At 52.3% G+C, this 25,612-nt stretch overlaps 1 protein-coding gene and 3 long non-coding RNA genes across 5 annotated transcripts; 3 read left to right on the forward strand and 1 right to left on the reverse strand.

Moving 5' to 3' along the window:
• The first annotated feature begins 649 nt into the window (after positions 1-649).
• On the forward strand, positions 650-2,668 carry LOC149913193 (uncharacterized). The gene is made up of 2 exons (XM_090131902.1): positions 650-1,851; positions 1,894-2,668. The coding sequence occupies exons 1-2, from the start codon at positions 650-652 to the stop codon at positions 2,519-2,521; spliced, it is 1,830 nt and encodes a 609-aa protein (XP_089988028.1). The 3' UTR covers positions 2,522-2,668.
• Positions 2,669-5,063: 2,395 nt separating this feature from the next.
• Positions 5,064-11,425, forward strand: LOC149913194 (uncharacterized). The gene is made up of 2 exons (XR_016461845.1): positions 5,064-5,233; positions 5,335-11,425. It is a non-coding gene; the product is annotated as an uncharacterized LOC149913194 (long non-coding RNA).
• Positions 11,426-15,292: 3,867 nt separating this feature from the next.
• Positions 15,293-18,623, reverse strand: LOC149913195 (uncharacterized). 2 transcript variants are annotated; one of them, XR_016461919.1, is made up of 4 exons: positions 18,369-18,623; positions 17,077-17,209; positions 16,611-16,682; positions 15,293-16,088 (listed from the first exon to the last, which is right to left on the reverse strand). It is a non-coding gene; the product is annotated as an uncharacterized LOC149913195 (long non-coding RNA). The 2 variants fall into 2 exon arrangements; XR_016461918.1 differs by lacking the exon at positions 17,077-17,209 and having other exon boundaries at positions 15,294-16,088.
• A 1,790-nt stretch (positions 18,624-20,413) lies between these two features.
• On the forward strand, positions 20,414-23,678 carry LOC149913196 (uncharacterized). Its single transcript, XR_016461825.1, has 5 exons — positions 20,414-20,552; positions 21,151-21,221; positions 21,358-21,495; positions 22,132-22,675; positions 23,230-23,678. It is a non-coding gene; the product is annotated as an uncharacterized LOC149913196 (long non-coding RNA).
• The last annotated feature ends 1,934 nt before the right edge of the window (positions 23,679-25,612 follow it).

The raw sequence follows: 25,612 nt of genomic DNA on the forward strand, positions 1-25,612 counted from the left end.
TCGGATCTGGGGCTGGAGGACTCACTTCTGGGGTTGCAGGACTGGGAAGCGGGGTTGGATGACTCACGTATGGGGCTGGAGGACCTCGGTGTGGGGCGGGAGGACTCAATTTTGGGGCAGAAGGACTGATATGTGGGGCTGGAGGAGTCAATTATGGAGCTGGAGAACTGGAATGTGGGGCAGCAGCACTTGTGAGCAGCCCTGGAGGACTGGGACGTGGGGCTGGAGGACTCACTTGTGGGGCTGGAGGACTGGGATTTGCAGCTGGAGGACGGAGATATGGGGCTAGAGGACTCACTTCTGGTGCGGGAGGACCTTGGTGTGGGGCTGGAGGACTCAATTATGGGGCTGGAGGACCTTGGGTGTGGGGCTGGAGGAGCTCGGATGTGGTGCTGGAGGACTCGCTTGTGGGGCTGCAGAACTGAGATGTGGGGCAACAGGACTCACTTATGGGGCTGGAGGACTTGGATGTACGTCTGGAGGACCTCGGAGCTGAGCACCAGTGGGGCTGGAGGACCTCGGTTTGGGGCTGGAGAACTGGGATGTGGGGCTGGAGGACTGGGAAGTGGGGCAGGAGGACTGAGATGCGTGGCTGGAGGACTTGGGAGTAGCCTTGGAGCACCTTGGTGTGGGGCTGGAGGACCCCCTTATGGGGCAGGAGGACCGGGCTGTGGGGCAGGAGGACTCACTTCTGGCGCTGGAGGACTCACTTCTGGCCCTGGAGGACCCGCTCGTGGCGCTGGAGGACCCGCTCGTGGCGCTGGAGGACCCGCTCGTGGTGCTGGAGGACTCGCTCGTGGCGCTGGAGGACTCGCCTGTGGCGCTGGAGGACCCCCTTGTGGGGCAGGAGGACCCCCTTATGGGGCAGGAGGACCCACTGGTAGGGCAGGAGGACCCCCTTGTGGCCCTGGAGGACCTTGTTGTGGCCCTGGAGGACCCTCTTATGGGGCAGGAGGACCCACTTCTGGGGCAGGAGGACTCGCGCTGCCCTGGCGGCCCTCGCCGGCCGCGGCTCGGCGCTTCGGAGCCGCTCCAGCCAGCAGCGCTGGGAAGCGACCGAGCGCGAGGTCCGGCGCGGTTTCGCTCGCTTCCCTCCGTCACGCCGGGATCCCCGCAGAGCGCAGCGGCCGGGCGGCTCTCGGCCGGGCAGTTCTCGCGAGAGCGGCGGCGACGGGAAGGACTGCGGCCGAAGGAGCGCGGAGACTCGGAGCGACGCCTGGGATGCCGGTCCGCAGGGCTGTCGCGAGTGGCGGAGCCCGGCCTCCGCGGCGCTGGGCGACGGCAGCGGGAGGCGGGGAAGCGGGGAGCGGCGTGGGGGGGCGTGGGGGAGCGGGAAGGGGGGCTGGAGGACCGGGATGTGGGGCTGGAGGACCGGGATGTGGGGCAGGAGGACTCACTTATGGGGCTGGAGGACCGGGATGTGGGGCTGGAGGACCTCGGTGTGGGGCTGGAGGACCGGGATGTGGGGCTGGAGGACTCACTTGTGTGGCTGGAGGACCGGGCTGTGGGGCGGGAGGACTCCCTTACAGGGCTGGAGGACCTCGCTGTGGGGCTGGAGGGGACTCACTTATGGGGCTGGAGGATCTCGGTGTGGGGCTGGTGGACTCACTTATGGGGCTGGATGTCTTGGATGTACGTCTGGAGGACCTTGGTGTGGCGCTGGAGGACTCGCTTGTGGGGCAGGAGGACTGAGATGCGTGGCTGGAGGACTTGGGAGTGGCCTTGGAGGACCTCGGTGTGGGGCTGGAGGACTGACCTGTGGGGTTGCAGAACTGAGATGTGGGGCTGGAGGACCGGGATGTGGGGCGGGAGGACTCCCTTATGGGGCTGGAGGGCCTCGGTGTGGGGCTGGTGTACTCACTTATGGGCCTGGAGGGCCTCGGTGTGGGGCAGGAGGACCGGGATGTGGGGCGGGAGGGGACTCACTTATGGGGCTGGAGGACCGGGATGTGGAGCAGAAGGGCTTGGGGGCCGCCCTGGAGGACCTCGGTGTGGGGCTGGAAGGCCTTGGATGTGCGGCTGGAGGACTCACTTAAGGGGCTGGAGGACCTTGGGTGTGGGGTTGGAGGACTCGCTCGAGGGGCTGGAGGAGTCAGTTGTGGGGCATGGAGAACTGAGATGTGGGGCTGGAGGACTTGAGGGTGGCCTTGGAGGACCTCGGTGTGGGGCTGGAGGACTGACCTGTGGGGTTGCAGAACTGAGATGTGGGGCTGGAGGACTGACTTATGGGGCTGGAGGACCCGGCTGTGGGGCTGGAGGACTCAGTTATGTGCCTGGAGAACTGGGGTGTGGGGCTAGAGGACTTGGGGGCGGCCCTCGAGGACCTGAGATGTGGGGCAGGAGGATTCACTTGAGGGCAGGAGGACCGGGATGTGGGGCAGGAGCACCTGGGATGTGGGTGGAGGACTCGCTTATGGAGCTGGAGGACCGGGCTGTGGGGCGGGAGGACTCGCTTGTGGGGCAGGACGACTCAATTATGGGACTGGAGGACCTGGATGTGGGGCGGGAGGACTTGGGGTGACCCTGGAGGTCCTCGGTGTGGGGCTGGAGAACCTCGGTTTTTCCCGTTCTCCTCCTTCCTTGTTTCTCAGAGTGAATTCCTTTTTCTCCTCCTTGCTTCTCCCTCCTCATGAGGTCGTTTTTCCCCCCTTCCCCTCCTTCCCTTTTTCCCCCCTTCCTCTCCCTCCTTCCCTTTTTCCCCCCTTCCCCTCCTTCCCTTTTTCCCCCCTTCCCCTTTTTCCTTTTTCCCCTCACAGTGGATTCCTTTTTCCCTGTTCCCCTCCTGCTTCCTTTTTCCCTCGTCCCCCACCTCCTTCCTCTTTTCCCGTTGGGAATTCCTTTTCCCTCATTCTCCTGCTTCCTTGTTTCCCATTCTGGGGCTGGAGGACCTCGGTGTGGGGTTGGTGGACTCGCTTATGGGGCTGGAGGACGGGGATGTGGAGCAGGAGGACTCGTTGATGGGGCTGCAGAAATGAGATTTGGGCTGGAGGACCTCGGATGTGGGGCTGAAGGACCTGGGAGGTGGAGCTGGAGAACTCAATATTGGGGCTGGAGGACCTGGGATGTGGGGTGGGAGGACCTGGGATGTGGGGTGGGAGGGCTCACTTGTGGGGCTGGAGCCCTGGGGTGTGGGGCCGGAAGACTCGCTTATTTGGCTGGAGAACTTGGATGTGGGGCTGGAGGACTGGGATGTGGGGCAGGAGGACTTAGGGGTGGCCCTGGAGGACCTCAGTGTGGTGCAGGAGGAGTCACTTGTGGGGCTGGAGGACTGCGGTGTGGGGCTGGAGGACTTGGATGTGCGGCTGGAGGACCTCAGTGTGGGGCTGGCGGACTGAGATGTGGGGCTGGACAATTCAATTATGGGGCTGGAGGACTAAGATGTGGGGCTGGAGGACTAAGATGTGGAGTGGGAGGGCTGACTTGCGGGGCAGGATGACCTGGGTGTGAGGCAGGAAAACTCAATTAGGGTGCGGCAGGACTCACTTATGGGGCTGGAGGACTGCGGTGTGGGGCTGGAGGACTTTCTTCTCGTTGCTGCTTCCCGTTCCGTTTCCCGTCACTTCCAACCCTTTTCCCTTCCTCTTCCTCCTCTTCCCCAGTTCCGTTTCCCCAGTCCCTGTCACTTCCTTTCCCCAGGCCTTTTCCTCGGCCTTTTTCCTGTCCTGCTTCCGTTTCCTTTTCTCCCTCTCCTCCTCTTCCTCTTTCCGACAGCAGAAGCGCAGTGAAAGCCGCCAGGCGTCGGCTGGATTGGATGCCGGCCTCCCGGCACAGTTGTGAGTTCACGGCGCCGAATCTGGATTTGGCGCTGGGGGCGACGCCAGGGTTCTGCTGGGACCCCGCTGGTTTCTGCTCTCGGTCGGGAGCAGAAGAAAGCTTGCAAAGTTCTTGGCTGCCTGCGCTGGGCGCCGAGCGGAGCCTGCGCTGCACCAGGGCCGCGAGTGGAACAAGGGATTGGCTCTGTGCTTCTACAGCTCTGCTCTCCTGCAGGCAGAACAGCCCATATGGCATCCATGCCGCTCTGCTCTCCTGCAGGCGTTCCAGGATTCCTGCATCCATGCCGCTCTGCTCTCCTGCAGGCGTTCCAGGATTCCTGCATCCATGCCGCTCTCCCCTCCTGCAGGCGTTCCAGGATTCCTGCATCCATGCCGCTCTGCTCTCCTGCAGATGTTCCAGGATTCCTGCATCCATGCCGCTCTGCTCTCCTGCAGACGTTCCAGGATTCCTGCATCCATGCCGCTCTGCTCTCCTGCAGACGTTCCAGGATTCCTGCATCCATGCTGCTCTCCCCTCCTGCAGACGTTCCAGGATTCCTGCATCCATGCCGCTCTGCTCTCCTGCAGATGTTCCAGGATTCCTGCATCCATGCCGCTCTGCTCTCCTGCAGGCGTTCCAGGATTCCTGCATCCATGCCGCTCTGCTCTCCTGCAGGCGTTCCAGGATTCCTGCATCCATGCTGCTCTCCCCTCCTGCAGACGTTCCAGGATTCCTGCATCCATGCCGCTCTCCCCTCCTGCAGACGTTCCAGGATTCCTGCATCCATGCCGCTCTGCTCTCCTGCAGACGTTCCAGGATTCCTGCATCCATGGCGTTCCAGGATTCCTGCATCCATGCCGCTCTGCTCTCCTGCAGGCGTTCCAGGATTCCTGCATCCATGCCGCTCTGCTCTCCTGCAGGCGTTCCAGGATTCCTGCATCCATGCCGCTCTGCTCTCCTGCAGGCGTTCCAGGATTCCTGCATCCATGCCGCTCTCCCCTCCTGCAGGCGTTCCAGGATTCCTGCATCCATGCCGCTCTGCTCTCCTGCAGACGTTCCAGGATTCCTGCATCCATGCCGCTCTCCCCTCCTGCAGGCGTTCCAGGATTCCTGCATCCATGCCGCTCTCCCCTCCTGCAGGCGTTCCAGGATTCCTGCATCCATGCCGCTCTGCTCTCCTGCAGGCGTTCCAGGATTCCTGCATCCATGCCGCTCTCCCCTCCTGCAGGCGTTCCAGGATTCCTGCATCCATGCCGCTCTGCTCTCCTGCAGACGTTCCAGGATTCCTGCATCCATGCCGCTCTGCTCTCCTGCAGGCGTTCCAGGATTCCTGCATCCATGCCGCTCTGCTCTCCTGCCGGTGTTCCAGGATTCCTGCATCCATGCCGCTCTCCCCTCCTGCAGGCGTTCCAGGATTCCTGCATCCATGCCGCTCTCCCCTCCTGCAGACGTTCCAGCGGCCGCACCGGTTGTTGCTGTGGTCGGAGCTGTTTTGCTGTGGGATCATTTTCCAGCCTCCTGACGGCTTTGGGGGTGAAAGTCAGGAGTCTTTTTAATTATTCTTTGTTAATTTCCTAGCAGCTCCTGTGCCCCAGGCCTGCAGCTTCTTGGTTCCCAACATGACTTACGTTCCCAGCCAGCTGTGCGCTTACGCACAAGGAGAACAAATTCAGCATGATGCAAATCTCCCGCAGAGCAGCGTGGCTGTTCCGCATTGCGGAGGACTGCAGAGGAGTGGCACTGTGCGGGACACTGGGACGTGATGGTAGTCAGGGGGCAGAGCAGGCAGCTGGAATTGGTGAACTGGCTTTAATTGAGAAGTCGTGGCTGTCTGGTGTGGTCCCGGATGCCTGGAGGAAGGGTCACGTCACTCCCATTTACAAGAAAGGGAGCAAGGAGGACCCCGGGAACTGCAGGCCGGTGAGTCTCACCTCTGTGCCTGGGAAGATCATGGAACAGATCATCCTGGATGACATGCTTGATCACATGAGGAAAGGGCGTGTGATCCGTGACAGCCAGCACGGCTTCACCAGAGGAAGGTCATGCTTGGCCAGTCTGGTGGCCTTTTATGATGGAGTGACGGCATCGGTGGACAAGGGAAAGGCGACCGATGTCATTTACCTGGACTTGAGCAAGGCCTTTGACACGGTCCCCCACCACATCCTTCTCTCCAAACTGGAGGGATGTGGATTTGATGGGTGGACCACTCGATGGATAAGAAACTGGTTGAAAGGCCGCAGACAGAGGGTGGTCATCAATGGCTCCATATCCAGGTGGAGGCAGGTAACGAGCGGCGTCCCCCAGGGGTCTGTCTTGGGACCGGTGCTCTTTAACATCTTTATCAATGACATCGATGGCGGAATTGAGTGCACCCTCAGCAATTTGCTGACGACATCAAGCTGAGTGGTGTGGTTGACACAGTTGAAGGACGGGATGCCATTCAGAGGGACCTCGAGAGGCTAGAAAGGTGGGCTGGGTGAACCTGATGAGGTTCAACACGGCAAAGTGCAGAGTTTTGCACTTGGGCCGGAGGAATCCCAGGCATCCCTACAGACTGGAAGGAGCGGTCCTTGAGAGCAGCCCTGTGGAGAAGGACCTGGGGGTCCTGATAGATAAAAAACTTAACATGAGCCAGCAGTGTGCCCTTGCAGGTGGGAAAGCAAATGGGATCCTGGGCTCCATCAGAAGAGGGGTGGCCAGCAGGGACAGGGAGGTGATTGTTCCCCTCTACTCTGCTCTTGTGAGGCCCCATCTGGAATACTGCGTCCAGGTCTGGAGCCCCCAGTACAAGAAAGACAGGGAGCTGTTGGAGAGGGTCCAGAGGAGGGCCACGAAGATGATCAGGGGACTGGAGCACCTCCCCTATGAAGACAGGCTGGCAGAGCTGGGCTTGTTCAGCCTGGAGAAAAGAATGCTGCGGGGTGAATCATTGCAGCCTTTCAGTACCTAAAGGGAGCCTACAAAGAGGAGGGGAATCAACTCTTTGAAAGGGTGAGTGACAGCAGGACGAGGGGAAATGGTTTTAAGCTGAGGGAAGGGAGATTTAGGTTGGACGTCAGGGGGAAATTCTTTACGGAGAGAGTGGTGAGGTGCTGGAACAGCTGCCCAGAGAGGCTGTGGATGCCCCGTCCCTGGAGGTGTTCAAGGCCAGATTGGATGGGGCCCTGGGCAGCCTCGTCCAGCATTAGGTGGGATGGTGGTGGCCCTGCATGTGGCAGGGGGTTGGAGATTCATGATCCTTGAGGTCCCTTCCAACCCTGGCAATTCTGTGTGATTCCGTGTAATTCTGTGTGAACTGGCTTTAATTCCAGGCGGTCAGCTTAAAATATCTGACCCCTAATCAGAACCTGTAAGGCGTTGTAGAGAGGACAGGAATGGCTTGATTTGCAAAGGGAAGAGAGCGAGCCGACAGGTGGGTGCGCACCCAGATGGGCGCAGTGCTGCGCCCTGTTATCCCATAGAAAGTGGTTCTGGGGGAACGTCGTAAAACATACGGGGGTGCGGACAGCAGAAAGGAGCTGTGCCATCCCGGAACCAGGAACAGGGGGCGAGTGGGGCTTGTTGGGAAAGGGAGGCTTTTAGGCCAGCAGTTGTGCGTGGATTTCCTTCAGAACTGCCCGCAAAAGGAGGGTTGGGTACATGCTGGCTCCAACCGATACCCATGCAGGGTGGCCAGAGGCGTTCCCTTGCAGGAGCAGTGATGCCTAAGAAACAAGCAGGGTGTTGCTGCAGGAGATGATGCCAAGGGCTGGGGGTCCTGCAGCAATACCTGCAGCCAGGGAACTCACTTTAGCACAGAGATTGCCCAGCAGGTCAGCAAGCATTGGAACACATCGGCAATGGCACAAACCATGATGAAGCATCTAATTAAATACAGGTTGTAAAACCGGCCCAGGAAGCTGGACTGCGCTGGCCACAGTTGTTGCCTTTGGCTCTCCTTAGGAAACCTGGAGCCCAAGAGGGGTGAAGTCCTTCCAAATACTGGACAGGAGGTCCAGCGTTGTACAAACAGGATCTCTACCCGGATAGGGAGGGAAATACCGAGCGTGTGGAGCAAGAACAGCTCCAGGTGGGGAGTGAAATGCTACCAAGTCTACAAGAACAGCTTCAGGAACCAGAGAAACTGGCTCTGGGAACTGGAGCCCAAGGCCTCGACGCCCTGATCCATCATGTTTTAACGAGAGCTGATACGTGCACAGCAGCTGTCTTTGACATTCGCCCCTGGAATCAAGGTGGGTGAGTCTGTCCCGGTGCTGCTACCATCCCGCACAGATCCGTCCTGCTGGAGTTAAGGAGGTCCCTGCAGTGAATGGGAACTCAGGTCAGCTGGACCCTCACAATTGCGAACCCAGAGGCAGCGATACGGGCTGCTGCAATCGTTGGAGAGTGAATTTGCTTCAGTGCAGCATTTGATGTCAGTGCTTCTGTATCTCTGGTGGAAACATCGCTGCAAAGTGTCCTCCTGTCGGTGACTGTTTGGGACGTGGGCAAGCTAAGGACTGCAGCTGGTCACTTCTTGCTGTCCCTGATGACTTTAAGGCGAGAAATCAAGTTGTTGCAGGGTTTGAGTCACTGTCCTGGTGGGTGATGGTCAGCAAGAATGTAGGTTGGATCAGCTACGTTTGTTATAATCGGTAGCGATGCACAAATTCTACAACAGAGTGCAGTAAAGGGAACTGCAGAACAGTTTGATGCCACAGGTAGGATGGCCTGGGAAGTCGGATCTCCTAAGCTCTGATCCAAGCTGGGAAAAAAAAGAGGTGTGTGTGTAAAGCTGGGTACCCGCTGTTGCACCTCCATCCCAACGCCAGCTCCAGGTGCCACAACAACGAAGGCAGTGCCAGGGCTCACCACCCTTCCAGTGAACTGGCAGGAAAATCGGGAAGGGACACTTCTCCCACCGGGTGGTTGGGGTCCTGGTGTGGGGAACGGAATGGGTGATGTGCCCACGTTGACTCCTTGCATAGCAGCAGGAGCCCTGCTGGCCACTGGTTGCTGCGTTGTTCCCTGTGTGAGGGCACTGGGACAGCGATTGATGGAGGCAGCGCTCTGGCAGCAAACACCAACCGAGTCACTGCGTGGGGATGAAATGGTGGCGTTGGAGGAGATGAAGGAAGTGGAGAACAGGGAGACGTCCATGAAAGCGAAACTGAAGAAATGACAGAGATCAACAGTGTGTGACAAAAGAAACAGGGGGGAATCGTGGGACTGCAGTGTTGTTTCTGCGTTAGAATTGGATAATAGCTTTTATTTCATGAACTGCGTTGTCTCGGTTCTTCCTGGGAGTCCTCCTGCTCAACCTGGGGCAGATCTCGGATAGCTGGCATCGCTTCTCCTCTGGACGAACCTTCCCAGGGATGCCGCTCTGTATATAGGGGCATATATGTGTGTTTTGTCACAGAACCACAGAACGGCCAGGGTTGGAAGGGACCTGGAGGACGACGGATCTCCAACCCCCGGCCGCACGCAGGGCCACCAACCTTCCCACCGAATGCTGCACCAGGCTGCCAGGGCCCCATCCGACCTGTTGAACGCCTCCAGGGATGGACGGGGCATCCGCAGCCTCTCTGGGCAGCTGTTCCAGCACCTCACCGCTCTCTCTGGGAAGGATTTCCCCCATGTCCAACCTCAATCTGCCCTCCTTCAGCTTCCAACCGCTTCCCCTCGTCCTGCTGTCACTCACCCTTTCCAAGAGTCGATTCCTCTCCTGTCTGCAGGCTCCCTTGAGGTGCTGCAGGCTGCGATGATTCGCCCCGCAGCTTCTTTTCTCCAGGCTGAACGAGCCCAGCTCCCTCAGCCTGTCCTCACAGGGAGGTGCTGCAGCCCTGCTCATCTCCGTGGCTCCTCTGGCCCCTCTCCAGCAGCTCCTTGTCCTTCTTGTCCTGGGGGCTCCAGACCTGGACGCAGTGCTGCAAACGGGGCCTCACAGGAGCAGAGCAGCACACACGTTGCAAGAAGATCCTGCAGGAGGTGAAAGCAGAGAAGAAGGCATGGTGTGCCCAGGAAGCGCCTGAAGAGACATCGGGAGGCCTGGCGTCAGCCCCCCCCGCTGCTCTTTGCTGAACGAAGACTTGGGAGCCGATCACCGCCTCCCTACAACAAGAAGAGCACAGAGAGCTTGGAGACAACAGCACTGACAGCGATAACACACGAATCCGCCAACGGAAACTGATGAGGTTGTGAGCCTGGAGCACCCGGCCGGTGGGGAAACAGGGCAGCGGCTGGGAAAGGGAAAATCGGGGTGCAAAGACGACATCGCGTGTCCGTAGGCGCTGCTGCTGCCGGGAATCACAGCTGCTTTCAGCAGAGAGAGCAGCCGACAAAAGGATTTCCAGGTTTCAGCAGGGAGAAGGAAGGAAGCGTTAACAGGGGCCGAGAAAAGGAATCATTAGGGACAAATAATGGTTAGAGGGAGAGAATGATTAGAGAGGGAGAAGGGATTATTAGAGGCGGAGGATTAATTATTGGCGGCAGAAGGTTATGAGGGTGTTATGAGTAATTGGAATTATTAGCCAGTTATTAGGGAGGTATTAGAGAGTAATCAGGGCACTGGATGGAGAGTAATCAGAGGGTAATTAGGAGACTGGATGGAGAGTAATCAGAGGGTAATTAGGGCACTGGATGGAGAGTAATCAGAGGGTAATTAGGAGACTGGATGGAGAGTAATCAGAGGGTAATTAGGGCACTGGATGGAGAGTAATCAGAGGGTAATTAGGGGGCTGGATGGAGAGTAATCAGAGGGCAATCAGGGCACTGGATGGAGAGTAATCAGAGGGTAATTAGGGGGCTGGATGGAGAGTAATCAGAGGGTAATTAGGGGACTGGTTGGAAGTAATCAGAGGGTAATTAGGGCACTGGATGGAGAGTAATCAGGGCAATCAGAGAGTAATCAGTTATTAGAGAATTGGAAAGGGGCCAATAGGGTGCTAATAGTTCTAAGGGAGTTGTTGGGGAGTTGCTGGGGAGTAATTAGGGAGTTGGATAGAGTTCTTCGAGATCATTACAGAATTATTAGTAATTAGAGAGTAATTATTAAAGAGTGGGATATGGAGTTATTAGGCAGTTCTTAGGGGCAGAGATGTAATTATGAGAGGTGGAAGAATGAATGAATGAATGGAGGGAAGAATAAATGAAGGAATGAAGGGATTAAGGGAGCGTAGGACAGAAAAAGGGACGGATCGAAGGGATTACGGCATGAATGAAGAACGGAAAGATGGATGGATGGAAGGACGGACGGATGAACGGGTGGAAGGAAGGAAGGAAGGAACGGAAGGAAGGGGAAGGATGGGTGGAGAAATACATAAAGGAGAACGGAGGGGCGAAAGGATGAATGAAAGGAAGGATGGATGAGGAATAAAGGGATGGATGGGAAGATGAAGGATGGATGGAGGGACGGACAGAGCGAGGGACATACGGAGAGATGGAGGGAGGGAGAAATAAATGAAGGAGTAAAAAGATGAATAAAAGGAAGGATGAATGAGGGATGGAGGAGTAAATGAACAGAAGGATGAATGGACGGAGGAAAGGAAAAAGGAAGGGATGAAAGAAGGAAAGTGTATAATCAAAGAATTTAAGATATAATTAAGGAAAAGTGTATAAATAAATATTGTATAATGAAAGAACATTAAGATGTTACAATAATGAAATAAACGAGAGGCAAAACGAGACAGAGGGAACAGAGAGGACGCTTGCCCACATCCTGGGCTCACTCACGAAGCTCCAGCAGAGCAGAACTTCAGAATAGCAAACCTTCCCTGCTGGTGGTCAGCCCTTAAATGGGGGTAGGGAGCAGCCAGGCTGCACCCCTTCCTGCCTTCACCTGTGCTGAGCAATCAGAGGTTCGGGCTGTGAGCCAGCAGTTCCCACATAAAAGGGAAGGAAGGAGGGATGGGAGGATAGAAAGAAAAGCGGGGAGGTGGAGAGAGAGAGGGAAAGAAGGGGGGAGAAAGAGGAGAAGGGAACGATGGGAGGAAAGGATGGGAATAAAAGTGGAGGGAGAGGGAAGGAAGTGGGGAGAATGAGAGAGGAAAAGGAGAAGGGAAAGGATTCCCTTTTTCCCCCCCTGGCAGTTCCCCTTTTTCCCCCTGTTTCCCTTTGGCAGTTCCCCTTCTCCCCTGTCACCCCGTGGCAATTCCCTTTCCCCTGTTCTCCTCTTTTCCCCTTTTTCCCCGTTGCAATTCCCTTTTCCCCATATTCCTCTCAGCAATTCCTTTTCCCACGTTCTCCTCCTTTCCTTTCCACTTTTTTTCCCTCAGCAATTTCCTTTTTCCCCCCCAGTGGCAGTTTCCCTTTTTTCCCCCTTTTTTCCCCCCGTGGCAGTTTCTCCATTTTCCCCTTCCTTTCCGTCATGGCAGTTCCCCTTTTTCCCCTGGGCAGTTTCCCTTTTTCCCCAGTCTCCTCCTTCCCTTTTCCCCATTGTGAAATCCCTTTTTCCCGTCTCCTCTTTCGTGTTTTCTCATTGTGAATTCTCTTTTTCCGGGTCTCTGCCTTCCCTTTCCCCCCCATCTCCTCGATCCCTTTTTTCCCCTGGTCACCTCGTTCCCCTTTTCCCCTTTTTCCCCCCTTCCCCCCGGCAGGTTCCCCCTTTTCCCCCCCTGGCAGTTCCCCTTTTCCCCTTTTCTCCCTTGGCACTTCCCTTTGCCCCGTTCTCCCCTTCCCTTTCCACCTGGCAGTTTCCCATGGCAGTTCCCTTTCTGTCCTTCTCCTCCTTCTTTTTTTCTCCACGCCCATTCCTTCCTTCTTTTTCCCCTTGGCACTTCCCTTTTTCCCCTGTTTCCCCGTCTCCTCCTTCCCTTTTCCCACGCTCAATTCCCTGTTTCCGGGTCTCCTCCTTCCCTTTCCCACGCTCAATTCCCTGTTTCCCCGACTCCTCCTTCCCTCTTTCCCTCACACCGGGTTCCGTTTTTCCCTCGCCCTCCTCCTTCCCTTTTTGCCTCGTCCTCCTCCTTCCTTTCCTCCCTCACATCGGGTTCCTTTTCCCTTGTCCTCCTCCTTCCTTCCTTTTACCCTCGTCCTCCTCCTTCCTTTCCTTCCTCACATCGGTTCCTTCTCCTTTGTTCTCCCCTCCTTTCCCCCCCTGCAAGTTCCTCCTTTCCCCCCCTGCGAGTTCCTCCTTTCCCCCCCTGCGAGTTCCTCCTTTCCCCCCAATTCCTTTCCGCCCTCGCTCCCCTCCTTCCTCCGTTCCCTCCTTCCCCTGCTTCCTTTCCTCCTTTTTCCTCCTCCTTCGTTTTCCTCGTTCCTTTTTTCCCATTCTAAGTTCCTTCCTCTTTTCCCCCGTCCTCCTCCTTCCCTTTATCCCATTGTGAATTCCTTTTTCCCTCGTTCCCTTCCTTCCTCCTTTCCCTCGCTCCCCTCCTTCCTGTCTTTCCCGTTGTGAATTCCTCTCTTTCTTTCCCATTGTGAATTCCTTTCTGCACTCCTTCTCCTCCTTCCTTTTTTCCCATTGTCAGTTGCTTCCTTTTTTCCTTCCCATTTCCCCCGTCCTCCTTCCTTCCCATTTCCCCCGTCCTCCTTCCTTCCCATTTCCCCTGTCCTCCTCCTCCCTCTTTCCCTCACACCGGTCCCTTCTCCCTCGTTCTCCCCTTCTCTTTCCCCTCCTGAGTTCTTCCTTTCCCTCGCTCTCCTCTTTTCTTTTTCCCTTTCTCAATTCTTTCCCGCCCTCCTCCTCCTCCTTCCTCTTTTCCTGTTCTCAGTTGCTTTTTTCCCTCCTTCTCCTCCTTCCTTTTTACCCCCTGAATTCCTTTCCCTCTTTCTGCTCCTTATTTTCCCTCCTTGTCGTCCCTCCTTTTCACTCCGAGGGACTCAGATGTGGGGCTGGAGGACTCACTTGTGGGGCTGGAAAGTTGAGATGTGGGGCTGCAGGTCTCACTTGTGCGGCTGGAGGACTTGGGGGCGGCCCTGGAGGACTCAATTATGGGGCTGGAAAACTCAATTATGGGGCTGGAGGACTGGGATTTGCGGCATGAGGTCTAGGGGGTGGCCCTGGAGGGGGCTGAGTTGTGGGGCTGGAGGACCTCAGTGTGGGGCTGGCAGGCTGGGCTGTGGGGTGTGAGGACTCACTTGTGGGGCTGGAGGAGTTACTTTTGGGGCTGAAGGACTCGGATGTGGGGCTGGAGGTCTGAGATGTGGGGCTGGAGGACCTCAGATGGGGCTGTGGGAGTCACTTATGGGGCTGGGCAGTTCCCCCTTTTCCCCTGCGCACTGTTTCCCCTGTTTCCCCGTGGCAGTTCCTTTTCCCTCCTTCTCCTCCTGCCTTTTCCCTCCGAGGGACTCGGCTGTGGGGCTGGAGGACCTCGGCGTGGGGTGGGAGGACCTTGGTGTTGTCCTGGAGAACTGAGATGTGGGGTGGGAGGCCCAGACTGGTGGGGCTGGAGGACTCGGATGTGGGGCTGCAGGACTCGGATGTGGGGCTGCAAAACTCTCTTATGGTGCAGGAGGACCTGGGCTGTGGGGCTGGACGACTTGGGTGTGGGGCTGGAGGACTCACTCAGAGGTCTGGAGGACTGGGATGTGGGGCTGGAGGACTCAATTGTGGTGCTGGAAGACCGGGGTGTGGGGCTGGAGGGCTCAAACTTTTGCTTTATTCGTTGGTTTTCCTAATTCCTTTTCATATTCTTTCTCTAGCTCTAGTGCTTTTGTTTCCTTTCTCTTCTTTTTCATTTTCCAATTCTTTTTTCAGTTTTGATTCCATTTCCAGTTCGGTTTCCAATTCTTCATCTATTTTATTTTCCATTTATTTTCTCAGTTCTTTTTTGTCCAATTCCTTTTCTTTTCATTTTCTTTTCCATATTCTTGTTTTTCTCTCTAATTCTATTTTTTCTCATTCTTTTCTTTTTTTATTCTTTTATTTTTCATAGTTCTATTTTTATCTTTTTCTAGACTTTTTCTCACTCGTTTTCCAATGGTTTTTTTTATTTTTTCACTCTTTTTTCATTTTCTAATTCTAGTTCTTTTTCCAATTCTTTTTCTAATATGTTTTTTAATTTTTTTCTCATTTCCCAATTCTTTTTCCATTTTTTTCTTTTTCCAATTCTAATCCTAATTCTTCTTCATTTTTCTTTTTCTAATTATTTTTCTCTTTCATTTTCTAATTCTAATTATTTTCTTTTTCTGTTTCTAATTCTAATAATTTTTATAATTAGAATTCTCTTTTCCTTTTTCTTGTTTCTTTTCCATTTCTTACTCTTTCTAATTCTTTTTCATTCTTTTACTTTTTATCTTTTTCTAATTCTTAATTGTTTTCCTTAATTAGTTTTCTTTTCCTTTATCTTTTTGTAATTCTAATTTCAGTTCTTTTTTTCCTAATTCCAGTTCTTTTTCCACAGCCTTTCCCAATTCTTCTTCTAGTTTATTTCCAATTCGTTTTCTATTTATTTTCCTAATTCCAATTATTTTGTCTTTTTCCTATTCCTGTTCTAATTTAATTCTTTTTTTTTCTAATAATTTTTCTTTTTATAATTCTAATTATTTCCTTTTCTATTTCCTCTTATTATTCTTTTTCTATTTCTTTTTCTACATCTTTTTTTTACTCTTTCCTTTTCCCTTTTTTCTTTTTTTTTCCCCTTATTTTCTTTTCTTTCTTTTTTTTTTTTAATTTTCGTCTTTTGTGAACCTGAAGCACTCAGGCAATGAGAAACCAGGGGAGGAGAAGGTAAGAGTCAGGTAATAGGGCATGAACAATGTCCTACTGATTCAGATTTCATTATTTGTGAAGAAAATACTACCAGTCTACAAGGGACTTATCCAGTTGGGTCGCATTGCCAGAATTCCACACCCAAATAAACCGAAGGATGCCCAATTTTGTGGGTTTTCACTTGGTTTACTTGTATTGTCTGTGCAAATTCATGTTATCTTTGTACAGGTTTGTGGGTCTTCACTGGGCGTTGCAGAAGTCCGCCCTGGTTCACTGAAGACTTTACAGGATCACTGGTCTTCACTGAGGTTCCGTGAAGTTCACGTGGTTTTGTAAAATTTTGCACGGCTTCACTTCTGTTCACACTAGTTCACATATCTTCACTTTGGTTCAGTCAAGTCTGCACAATTTTGCTGGTCTTTGCTGCCTTAAAATTTTACTTCTTTACTTAGTCCCTGACAGTTTGCAGGTGGAATCTCAATTCCTGAGTCATCTAGTGCTGCTGCCACTTCCCCCACCTTTCCCGGGTATGTGCCTGCAATTAAAATATCTACACATGGATACAATTTCACATTCTAAGGCAGTGAAACTTTCTGTCGAAGTTCAGTGAGGTGGCTTGAGCAATAGTGGGAGTCTGCTGAAGGTATATTGTATCCCCTCCTGCGTGAAAGCAGAGTTTCTTTATCCTCTTCCTGCAAGGAAACTGTAAAGAACATGTTTTTTACATTGAAAACTGCCATCCGAATAGGCTCCAAAGCCCATTTCACCTCATACTCCAGCCCCAAACCATCAGTATTTCACGCCAAACTCCAGGTTCAAGTCCTTGCTAATTCACCCCAAATTGAGCTCCCAAAACCTCATTATTTCATCCCAAGTATCAGCCCCAAATCCTTACTATTTTCCCCCGAACTCTACTCCCAAACCCTACCTATTTCACCCCAAACATCAGCCCCAACACCCCAATGTCACCCCCCAAGGATGCTCCAGCATCACTCCCCCAGCGTCATTCCTTAATATCACCCCCCTGTCATCCCAACATCACCCACCAGCATCAACCCAACAATGTCACCCCCCAACATCACCACACTATCAACCCTCAGTGTCACTCCAACATTGTCATCCCCCAGTGCCACCCCAACGCTCTCACCCCACCATCAGTCATTCATGTTAAATCCCAGTGGTACTCCAACATCACCCCCAATGATGTCACCCCAGTGCTACTTGCCGATGTCAACCCTATTGATATCCCAACATCACTCCACCACAACCACAGTGTCACTTCCTCCAGCGTCGCTCTCTGAAATGTTAGATAATTCCATTAAGTGGGAAGCAGAATCTCCCTAAGCAGGTGTGCTATTACTATCTGACCCTTGAGAGATGGCAAGTCACCGAAGAGGAGAGAGAAGGAACATGCCAGCGGTAGATTCGATTGGCAGCACCAGCACGGCATCCCCCACTTCAAAGTGCACTTCCGTGCTTTCTCCTGCTTTCATTCTCCCCAGGGTCTGTAGGGTTTGTTCCACTTGCATGCTGTACCCATGCGGCCAGCGTGTGATACAGAGCCCAAGTGGAACATCAACTTGCAAAACAAGTCTTTGCAAGAACAAGACCAAATACCAAGGATAGCTCTCTCCACAAAACATGTGCAGCCACAGCCACAAATATCATCTCCCTTAAAACTGCCAAAATACCTTATTCAATTCCAGGATCATTCTTCAGTCGGGGGCCTTTAGATCCCCAACATAACACCCCAACAACATCACCACCCAGCATTCACTCCCTGATGTCACTCCTTCCAGAAAAGCCCCAACATCACCCTTGTCACTAGAATGACACACCAGAATCATTCTCCAGTATCCCCAATGTCAGCCCCCAGTAATACTACAACATCACCCCAGTATCACCCCCCTGTTGAACCCCCCCCAGCAATAACCCAACCTCATCCCCCCAACATTACTCCCTAATATCACCCCACTGTCACAGCAGTGCCACCCCAGTGTCATTCCTTGTATCACCCCAACAACGTTCCCCCAGTATCACCCCCTGATGTCACCTCCAGTCATACTCATTACCTCTCAATGTCATTCCCCAAAATAAACCCAGTGTCACCCCAACAATTTCACCCCAGTAATGTCTCCCCCAACGTCACTCTTAACATCACCCCAGCGTCACCCCCACATCCCCCCAAAACATCACTCCTTGATGATAAACCCTAGTAATACCCCAACATCAACCCACAACTTCATTCCCTGACATCAACCCAACATCACTTTGTCCAGTGATACCCCAACATCACCCCCAGTGTCACCCCCTAATATCATCCCTGTATCATCCCAATTTCACTCCAGTGTCACCCCCCAGCTTCACTTCCTGATGTCAATCCCAGCCACACCCCACCAGCACTCCCCAGTATCACTTCCAAACATCACCGCAGCGTCACTCCCTGTTGAAACCCCTCTAGGGTAGGGATAGCCCAATATCCTTCCTAGTAATGTCACCCCAGCAATGTCACTCCTTGATGTTACCCCAAGCGATACCCCAACATCACCACCCAACGTCTCTCCCTTGTCACCCCAACAACATCACCCCAACGTCATTTCCTGATTCCTCCCTCACTTCCCTCCCAGCATCACCTCAATAATGTCACCCCCCCAACAACGTCACTCCTTCATCTCATCCCCCAGAGATACTCTAACATCACCCTACAGCATCACTGCACAACCTCAACCCAGTTTCACCCCAGCGTCACACCAGTGTGCCCCCACCAGTGTCACCCCAACAGCGTAACCCCAATGTCACTCCCTCATGTCACCCCCCAGTGAAACTCCAACACCATCCTAGTCTTATCGCAATGTAACCTCCCAGCTTCACTCCAACAATACTACTCAAAAAAACCCCAACATCACCCCCACCAATAATTATCTCCTGTAATGCTACAACATGATGGAAAATGCAACAACAATAGCAAAAAAGCAAGTCCTACGTTGCAATAAGTGAGGACTTGCTTAAACACAGCAGCTGTAAACACAAAAACAAGGAACAAAATCTGCTTAACTTTAGAAGACCTCAAGCAAGCAGGGACCTCCAGCAAAAGCTGCTCATTCCTGCTGACAACACTTAAATGAGGCCTGGGAGGGGGTGGAGCCAGGATCCACCCCTTTCATCACTCAGGTGCGTTTCGTGCACCTGAGCTCCTCTGGTTTGTCCCTTCTCAATTATTGTTTCAAGCCACACCTTAGGGTTTCCACTACATTCCCCCCAACAATATCACTCCAACATCACTCCCTGATGTCCCCCCCATGATATTCCAACATCACCCCTCAGCATCACCCCCCCACATCATCCTAGCCCAATGTCACCCCAGCGTCACCCCAGCGTCACCAGCAGAGTCACCAATTTTAGAAAGTCAGGCAATTTTACCAATTGCCTTTGAGGACAGACTTGAATCAAAATATGCGTGCCATTGTTGCTCATCCACTGATAAAACTCCCCTTGCCAGACAGGCAGATCCAATCGCCAGCTTGTTACTAGTCTTTTTTTTTTTTTTTTGCTTCAGGCCTTATGGGAACAGTTAGGTCACAGCCTGAAGCAGTGATTGAGCACCTGGTGAAGGGTGTAGCCAGCCCTGTGAGCACAGGTGGAAGCAATTCACCTATGGGACCGGATTGGGCTGACCTTGGCTCCACCCCCTCCCTGACCACATTTAAGGGCTGGAAACAGTAAGGGCAGCATCCCTACCTGGGGGTTGTCTCCTTGGGAGTGAGTGCAGACCTTTGGAAAGCGGTGAGTGATTCATGCGTTATTGTTTGTTGCTGCCATGCCTTGTTACTGATGATGTTGCTGCCATGCCTTGTTACTGATGATGTTGCTGCCATGCCTTGTTACTGATGATGTTGCTGCCATGCCTTGTTACTGATGATGTTGCTGCCATGCCTTGTTACTGATGATGTTGCTGCCATGCCTTGTTACTGATGATGTTGCTGCCATGCCTTGTTACTGATGATGTTGCTGCCATGCCTTGTTACTGATGATGTTGCTGCCATGCCTTGTTACTGATGATGTTGCTGCCATGCCTTGTTACTGATGATGTTGCTGCCATGCCTTGTTACTGATGATGTTGCTGCCATGCCTTGTTACTGATGATGTTGCTGCCATGCCTTGTTACTGATGATGTTGCTGCCATGCCTTGTTACTGATGATGTTGCTGCCATGCCTTGTTACTGATGATGTTGCTGCCATGCCTTGTTACTGATGATGTTGCTGCCATGCCTTGTTACTGATGATGTTGCTGCCATGCCTTGTTACTGATGATGTTGCTGCCATGCCTTGTTACTGATGATGTTGCTGCCATGCCTTGTTACTGATGATGTTGCTGCCATGCCTTGTTACTGATGATGTTGCTGCCATGCCTTGTTACTGATGATGTTGCTGCCATGCCTTGTTACTGATGATGTTGCTGCCATGCCTTGTTACTGATGATGTTGCTGCCATGCCTTGTTACTGATGATGTTGCTGCCATGCCTTGTTACTGATGATGTTGCTGCCATGCCTTGTTACTGATGATGTTGCTGCCATGCCTTGTTACTGATGATGTTGCTGCCATGCCTTGTTACTGATGATGTTGCTGCCATCTTGACCGCTTTCTTTGTGTGGAAACCATAAGGGCAGCATCTCTCCATGGAGTGTGAGGCGAGGTCTGGTCCTTGAGAAAGGGCGAGTGATTCCTTCTTATTTCAGGGCTGTGTTTTTTCTCATTTTGGTGGCTTCCTGACCACATTTAAGTGCTGGCACCTGTAAGGACAGCATTTATCTCTGTAGACTGTCTCCTGTGGAGCATGGGGAAGTGTTGGTTCTTGGGAAGGGAGTAAGTGGTTTCTTTATTTCAGGGCTGTAATCTCTCTCTCTCTCTCTCTTTTTTTTTTTTTTTTTTTTTTTCCCTCTAGTATCCTGACCACATTTTAAGGGGTGGAAGCCACAAGGGCAGCATCTCTACCTGGAGACTGATTCCTTGGCAGTGTGGGCTGAGTGTTCATCCTTGGAATGGGGTAACTTATTCTTTTTTTTATTTCAGGGCTGTGATATCCCCTTCTGGGGGTATCCTGACTACATTTAAGGCCTGGCAGCCATAGGTGCAGCATCCTGGCGGCAGCTTCCCTGGGAGAGTGGGGTGAGTATTTGGAACGGGGCATGTAATTCCTTCTTTATTTGAGGGCTGTGAGCTCCACCTTTTTGGGGGGACCCCAAACTGGATTAGAGCAGCTGTATTTGCATGTTTGTCATCACAATGCCCTTTTTTCTTCTCTAAGGGAGATGAAGGTGTTATCTTCCTTTCTCTGATATGGTGATTGAAGGACTGACACGTGTTTCTTTCTTTCATTGCTCCCTCATTTCTGGAATGCTTCAATCAGCCTCAGGATAATGCTGGTTATCTGACTGAGCATTGCTGTTGTGGGAATGCCCAGAGCTAACGTCCTTTTCCATAAAGAGGTTCTTCATTCTCCAGGTCTTTTAAGCAAATCTTTCTGAGCTTGTTATCTTCTGGTTCCATCTCTGTTCACCATTTCATGGTTCTTATAGCATGATCTCCAACCTGGGGCTCCAAACATGGTTTGTGTGCACCTCTATCATCCCATTTCATGACCGTAGTTAAGAGTGTTATCCACTGCTTCCAAGCATACAAAGCTGTTTAAAGGCATTCTGTGCACCCTTACATGTAATAAATCAGCTGATTTTTTTTTTTTTTTTTTTTTTTTTTTTTTTTTTAGCTTGATGGGGTTTAGGGATTGCTGGAGTTTGTCTCATCAGGGGTGTAAGCACTCTGAGATCTACTGAGCAGGTAACAGAGCATTCCAAGCCCCGTGTTTGTGCACTAGCTTGTATGCAGGCAGGTTTCTAATTGCTGTGGGAAGCTCACTTAGGGATCAAATGGGTTGCAGGCGGCTCACCTTTCTCTATGGGGTCTATTCTCCCAGCCTGCTGCACTACACGGCTGATGATAGAGTGAGGTGCTTCGGCCAGGACCTGAAGAACACTCCCAGAACGTAGTGGCCATCTGCTTCATCCTCACTGTGCTTAATATGGTCTGCACCACTCAAGCATAGTGACAACAGGTATTCTGTTCCTATTTTGTCTGGTTCTCTCCCATATCTCCCTTACAAATTTGTCAATGGTAATGGATCCCAAGGCATTGTTCTCAGAGCACATTGTGACTGACCACCTTGGGATCCTACAGTCCTTTCTGTTTGAACAGCAGATCTGACTTCATCTTTATAGAAGGCCAAGGATTGTCCTCTTTTGGACCACTGTACTCAGCATCACCCCAGATATCTCCATCCTAATTGTCTGGAGATCCTATTAGTTTCCTAATCTCTATGACACCCAAACCCCCATCCCTCTTCCTTCCATCCCCTGTCCCCCATTCAATAGCTCTACAGCTCTGGTTCCCAACAGTGTGATGAAGTGAGGTCCCTGGTCTGCTGAATACTGGGACCGGTCCAGAGAGGCTCTGTGATACAGCTAGATCAGGTTGCCCAGAACCTGGCCCAGCCTCACCTTGGAAGGGACAAGGCATCCATCACGTGTCTGAGTAACCTGTTCCACTGTGTCACCACCCTCACAAGATTTTTCTTTATATCTAACCTAAATTTTTTCTCATTCTTCCCTTTAGGTATTGAAAGGCTGTTACCAGGTCACCTCAGAGCCTTCACTTCTCCAGGCTGAACAGCCCCAATTTTCTCTCTTCATAGGAAAGGCATTCCATCCCTCGGTTCATATTTGTGGCCATTCTCTGGATGTACTCCAACAGCTCTATGTCTGTGTCCTACACTGCAGCCATCCAAATCCAGACACAGCACTCCAGGTGAGGCCTCACCAGCGTAGAGCAGAGGGGCAGGATCATCTCCCTTTGCCTACTGACCACGCATCTTTGGGTGGAACCCAGCATACAGCTGGCTTTCTGGGCTGGGAAGGTACATTGCCGAGTGCCCACTACTCAGCCTGTTGAGGTCTCTCTGGATGGTGTCCCATCCCTCCGGTGTGTCACTGCACCCCACAGCTCGGTGTCATTAGGGTGCACTTGACCCCCACTGTCAATGTCACTGATGAAGAGGCAATCCCAGATGTTTATACAAACTCGGCAAAGAACCGCTTGAGAGCAGCCCTGAAGAGAAGGACGTGTGGATCCCAGTGGATAAGAAGCTGGACATGAGCTAGCAGTGTGCACTTGCATCCTGGAAAGACAACTATATCCTGGGCTGCATTAAAAGAAGAACAGCCAGCAGAGAGAGGGAGGTGATTTTTTTTTTTTTTTTTTTTTTTTTTTTCTTTCCCCCCTCTACTCGGCTCTCGTGAGGCACCATCTGCTTAACTGCGTCCAGGCCTGGAGCCCCCAGCACAGGAAGGACTTGGAACTCTCAGAGCGGGTCCAGAGGAGGGCACTAAGATGATCAGAGGCCTGGAGCACCTCTCCTATGAGGAAAGGTTGAGGGAACTGGGCTTGTTTAGACTGGAGAAGAGAAGGCTCTGGAGAGACCTCATTGTGGCCTTCCAGTACTTGAGGGAGTGGATAAACAGGAGGGGAAACAGCTGTTTATGAGGGTGGATCATGATAGGACAAGGGGGAGTGGTTTTAAACTAAGACAGGAGAGGTTTAGGTTGGATATTAGGAGGAAGTTTTTCACTCAGGGTGGTGATGCGCTGGAACACGTGCTTTGGAGTCACTTCCAGGAGGATCTGCTCTGCGATCATTCACAGCACAGAGGTGAGACTGACATGTTGATAGTTCCCAGGGTCATCCTTTTTATCCGTAATAACAGGTGTGCTGTTGCCTTTTTTCTACTCACCAGGGATTTCACCTGACTGCCACAACTTCTCAAATACCGTTGAGAATGGCTTGTTGACTGCATCAGCGAATACCCTCGTGACTCTGGGATGCATTTCATTGGGACCCATAGACTCCCGGATGTTCAGGTTCCTCAGGTGATCCCAAACCCTATCTTGACTCTCAGTGTGGGGCAGGGAGGTTGTTGGTGGGGGTGGCATTGCTTTCTCAATCCCCACCTGCACAGCCAAAGGTGAGGGCTGTATATAATGAGCAGTTATCAGAGGAGATGGAAGCAAAAGTGTTGTTGGGTATTTGAGCCTTTTCTTGTGCGTTGTTCTCAGCTACTGTGCTGCTGGTGAGCAGCATCATGCACAGAGTGCAGCCCCCCAATGTATGCAGGGTAGTGCTTTCGTTACTGTGCAGCATTACTGGGAGCTGTGGTTCTCCCAGGTGCTGTAACGTCTGCATGGAGAGATGTGTGGCTCCTCATAAGAACAGCTTGGAACAGAAATCCGCTTTTCCTGGGATGCCCTGGAAGCCGACTTTGCTGACTGGTAATTGTCTGCCCAGCAGGTAAGGGCAGCGTACGCACACCAATGTTTACCCATTATGTAGCGTGGCACAACGTAGCACTCCCGGAGCTCTTTATTGCATTTTAGGGTACCCCAAAGGCTGCCTGTCCTTTTCTTCCCACATTCTATTTGTCTCTGGCCTTTCACTGCAGTGTTCTCCTTCTCTTTACCCTAGACCTTCTCTACTGCATTTTCTTGCTGTCCTGTTTTGGTGTTCTGTGCCCCATTGTCTTGGCCATCGTACTTAGCTTTCTTTGCTGCATTCTCTTCAGCGTTTGGTTTTGGTGTTTCTTGCCATGTTCTCTTGGCCGTTGTCCTCAGCATTTCCTGCCATCTCACAGCCATTGCCTGGGCGTTCCCTGTGACATCCTCCTCGGTGTCCTGTTTTGGCGTTCCCTGTGGCATTCTCCTTGGCCTCCTGTTTTGGCCTACCCAGCCACCTTCTCTTGGCCTTCTGCATGGGCTTTCTTTGCCATGTTCTCTCTGGCCACTTGTTCTGGAGTTCCCTGCCACATCCTCTTGGCTTCCTGTTTTGGCACTTCCTGCCATGTTCTCTTAGCTCTTGCCTAGGCATTTACTGCTGTGTTCTCTTAGCCTTCTGTTTTGGTATTTCTTGTATGTTCTCTTGGCCGTTGTCCTCGGCACTTCCTGCTATCTCATAGCCATTGCCCGGGCGTTCCCTGTGACGTCCTCCTCGGCGTGCTGTTTTGGCGTTCCCTTCCCTGTGGCATTCTCCTTGGCCTCCTGTTTTGGCCTACCCAGCCACCGTCTCTTGGCCTTCTGTATTGGCTTTCTTTGCCATGTTCTCTTTGGCCGCTTGTCCTGGCGTTCCCTGCCACGTCCTCTCGGCCTCCTGTTTTGGCATTTCTTGCCATGTTCTCTTAGCTCTTGCCTAGGCATTTCTTGCCATGTTCTCTTGGCCTTCTGTTTTGGTGTTTCTTGCTGTGTTTTCTCGGCCTTTGCTGTTGGCCTTCCCCGCTGTACTCTCATTGCCCTCACCATAGCTTTTCACTGGGTATTTTCCTTGCTTTTGCCCTTCCCTTAGCCTTTGCTGTTTGCTTTGCCTTTACCTCAGATTTCCCTTTGCTTGTCCTGGCAGTTTGGCACGCCTTTGCCTTTGGCTCTCTGGGATTGGCTGGGAGGCAGTGTTAATTGTGATCTTGACCTGAACCCCTAGCTTAATGGGAGCTCTAACGATAATTACATTTACCTGCGATGTGTCTGTAACCCTAACCCTTAGAGACATTTTTAATATCAGGCTAACCCGAAATGCAGCAATAAAAATAACACCCCTTGTTTTCTGTCAAATTAACCTTCATCCCAATCGTAGTGCAGAAAAGAAGTCATAGTTAGTTTAACAATTCTAGCCAACAAATAGCATTAATTTTATCCCTAATGCTCCTTTGTGACATCATTAGAGCAGTGTGCACAGGGTGCAGCCCCCGCATATGTGGGGCAGTGCCTTCATTACTGTATTGTGTCCAACAGGTGGCAGCGGAGAGCTGTGGCACTCCTGAGCGCCGTAAAAACTGCACAGAGCGATCTGTGGCTCTTCATGAGAACAGCCAGGAACAGAAATCTGCATTTCCTGCGATGCCCCGGAAGCCAACTTTGCTGACGGTAATAATCTGCCCAAGAGGTAAGGGCAATGTTTACCCATTACTTAGTAAGACACAAGGTAGGGTACCCGGAGTTCATTTCTGCATTTCAGCGTGCCTTACAGGCTGTCCGTTCTCTTCCTTGTGCGTTCCCCTTGCCTCTCCTCTGTGCCTGATTATTTCCTGCAGCATTCTCTTTGGTCTCTGTTCTGATGTCTGTGGTGGCATTCTCTTG

This window comes from Phasianus colchicus, chromosome Z (assembly GCF_987193195.1).
Source record: "Phasianus colchicus chromosome Z, bPhaCol1.hap1.1, whole genome shotgun sequence".
In the NCBI taxonomy this organism is placed as follows: Eukaryota; Metazoa; Chordata; class Aves; order Galliformes; family Phasianidae; genus Phasianus; species Phasianus colchicus.

Bases quoted from the DNA above. Each gene is read 5' to 3' on its own strand.
- LOC149913193 (XM_090131902.1), top strand. From the start codon at position 650: ATGGGGCAGGAGGACCGGGCTGTGGGGCAGGAGGACTCACTTCTGGCG. The intron at 1,852-1,893 runs GTGTACTCACTT...GGTGTGGGGCAG, and splicing joins AGGGCCTCGGTGTGGGGCTG to GAGGACCGGGATGTGGGGCG.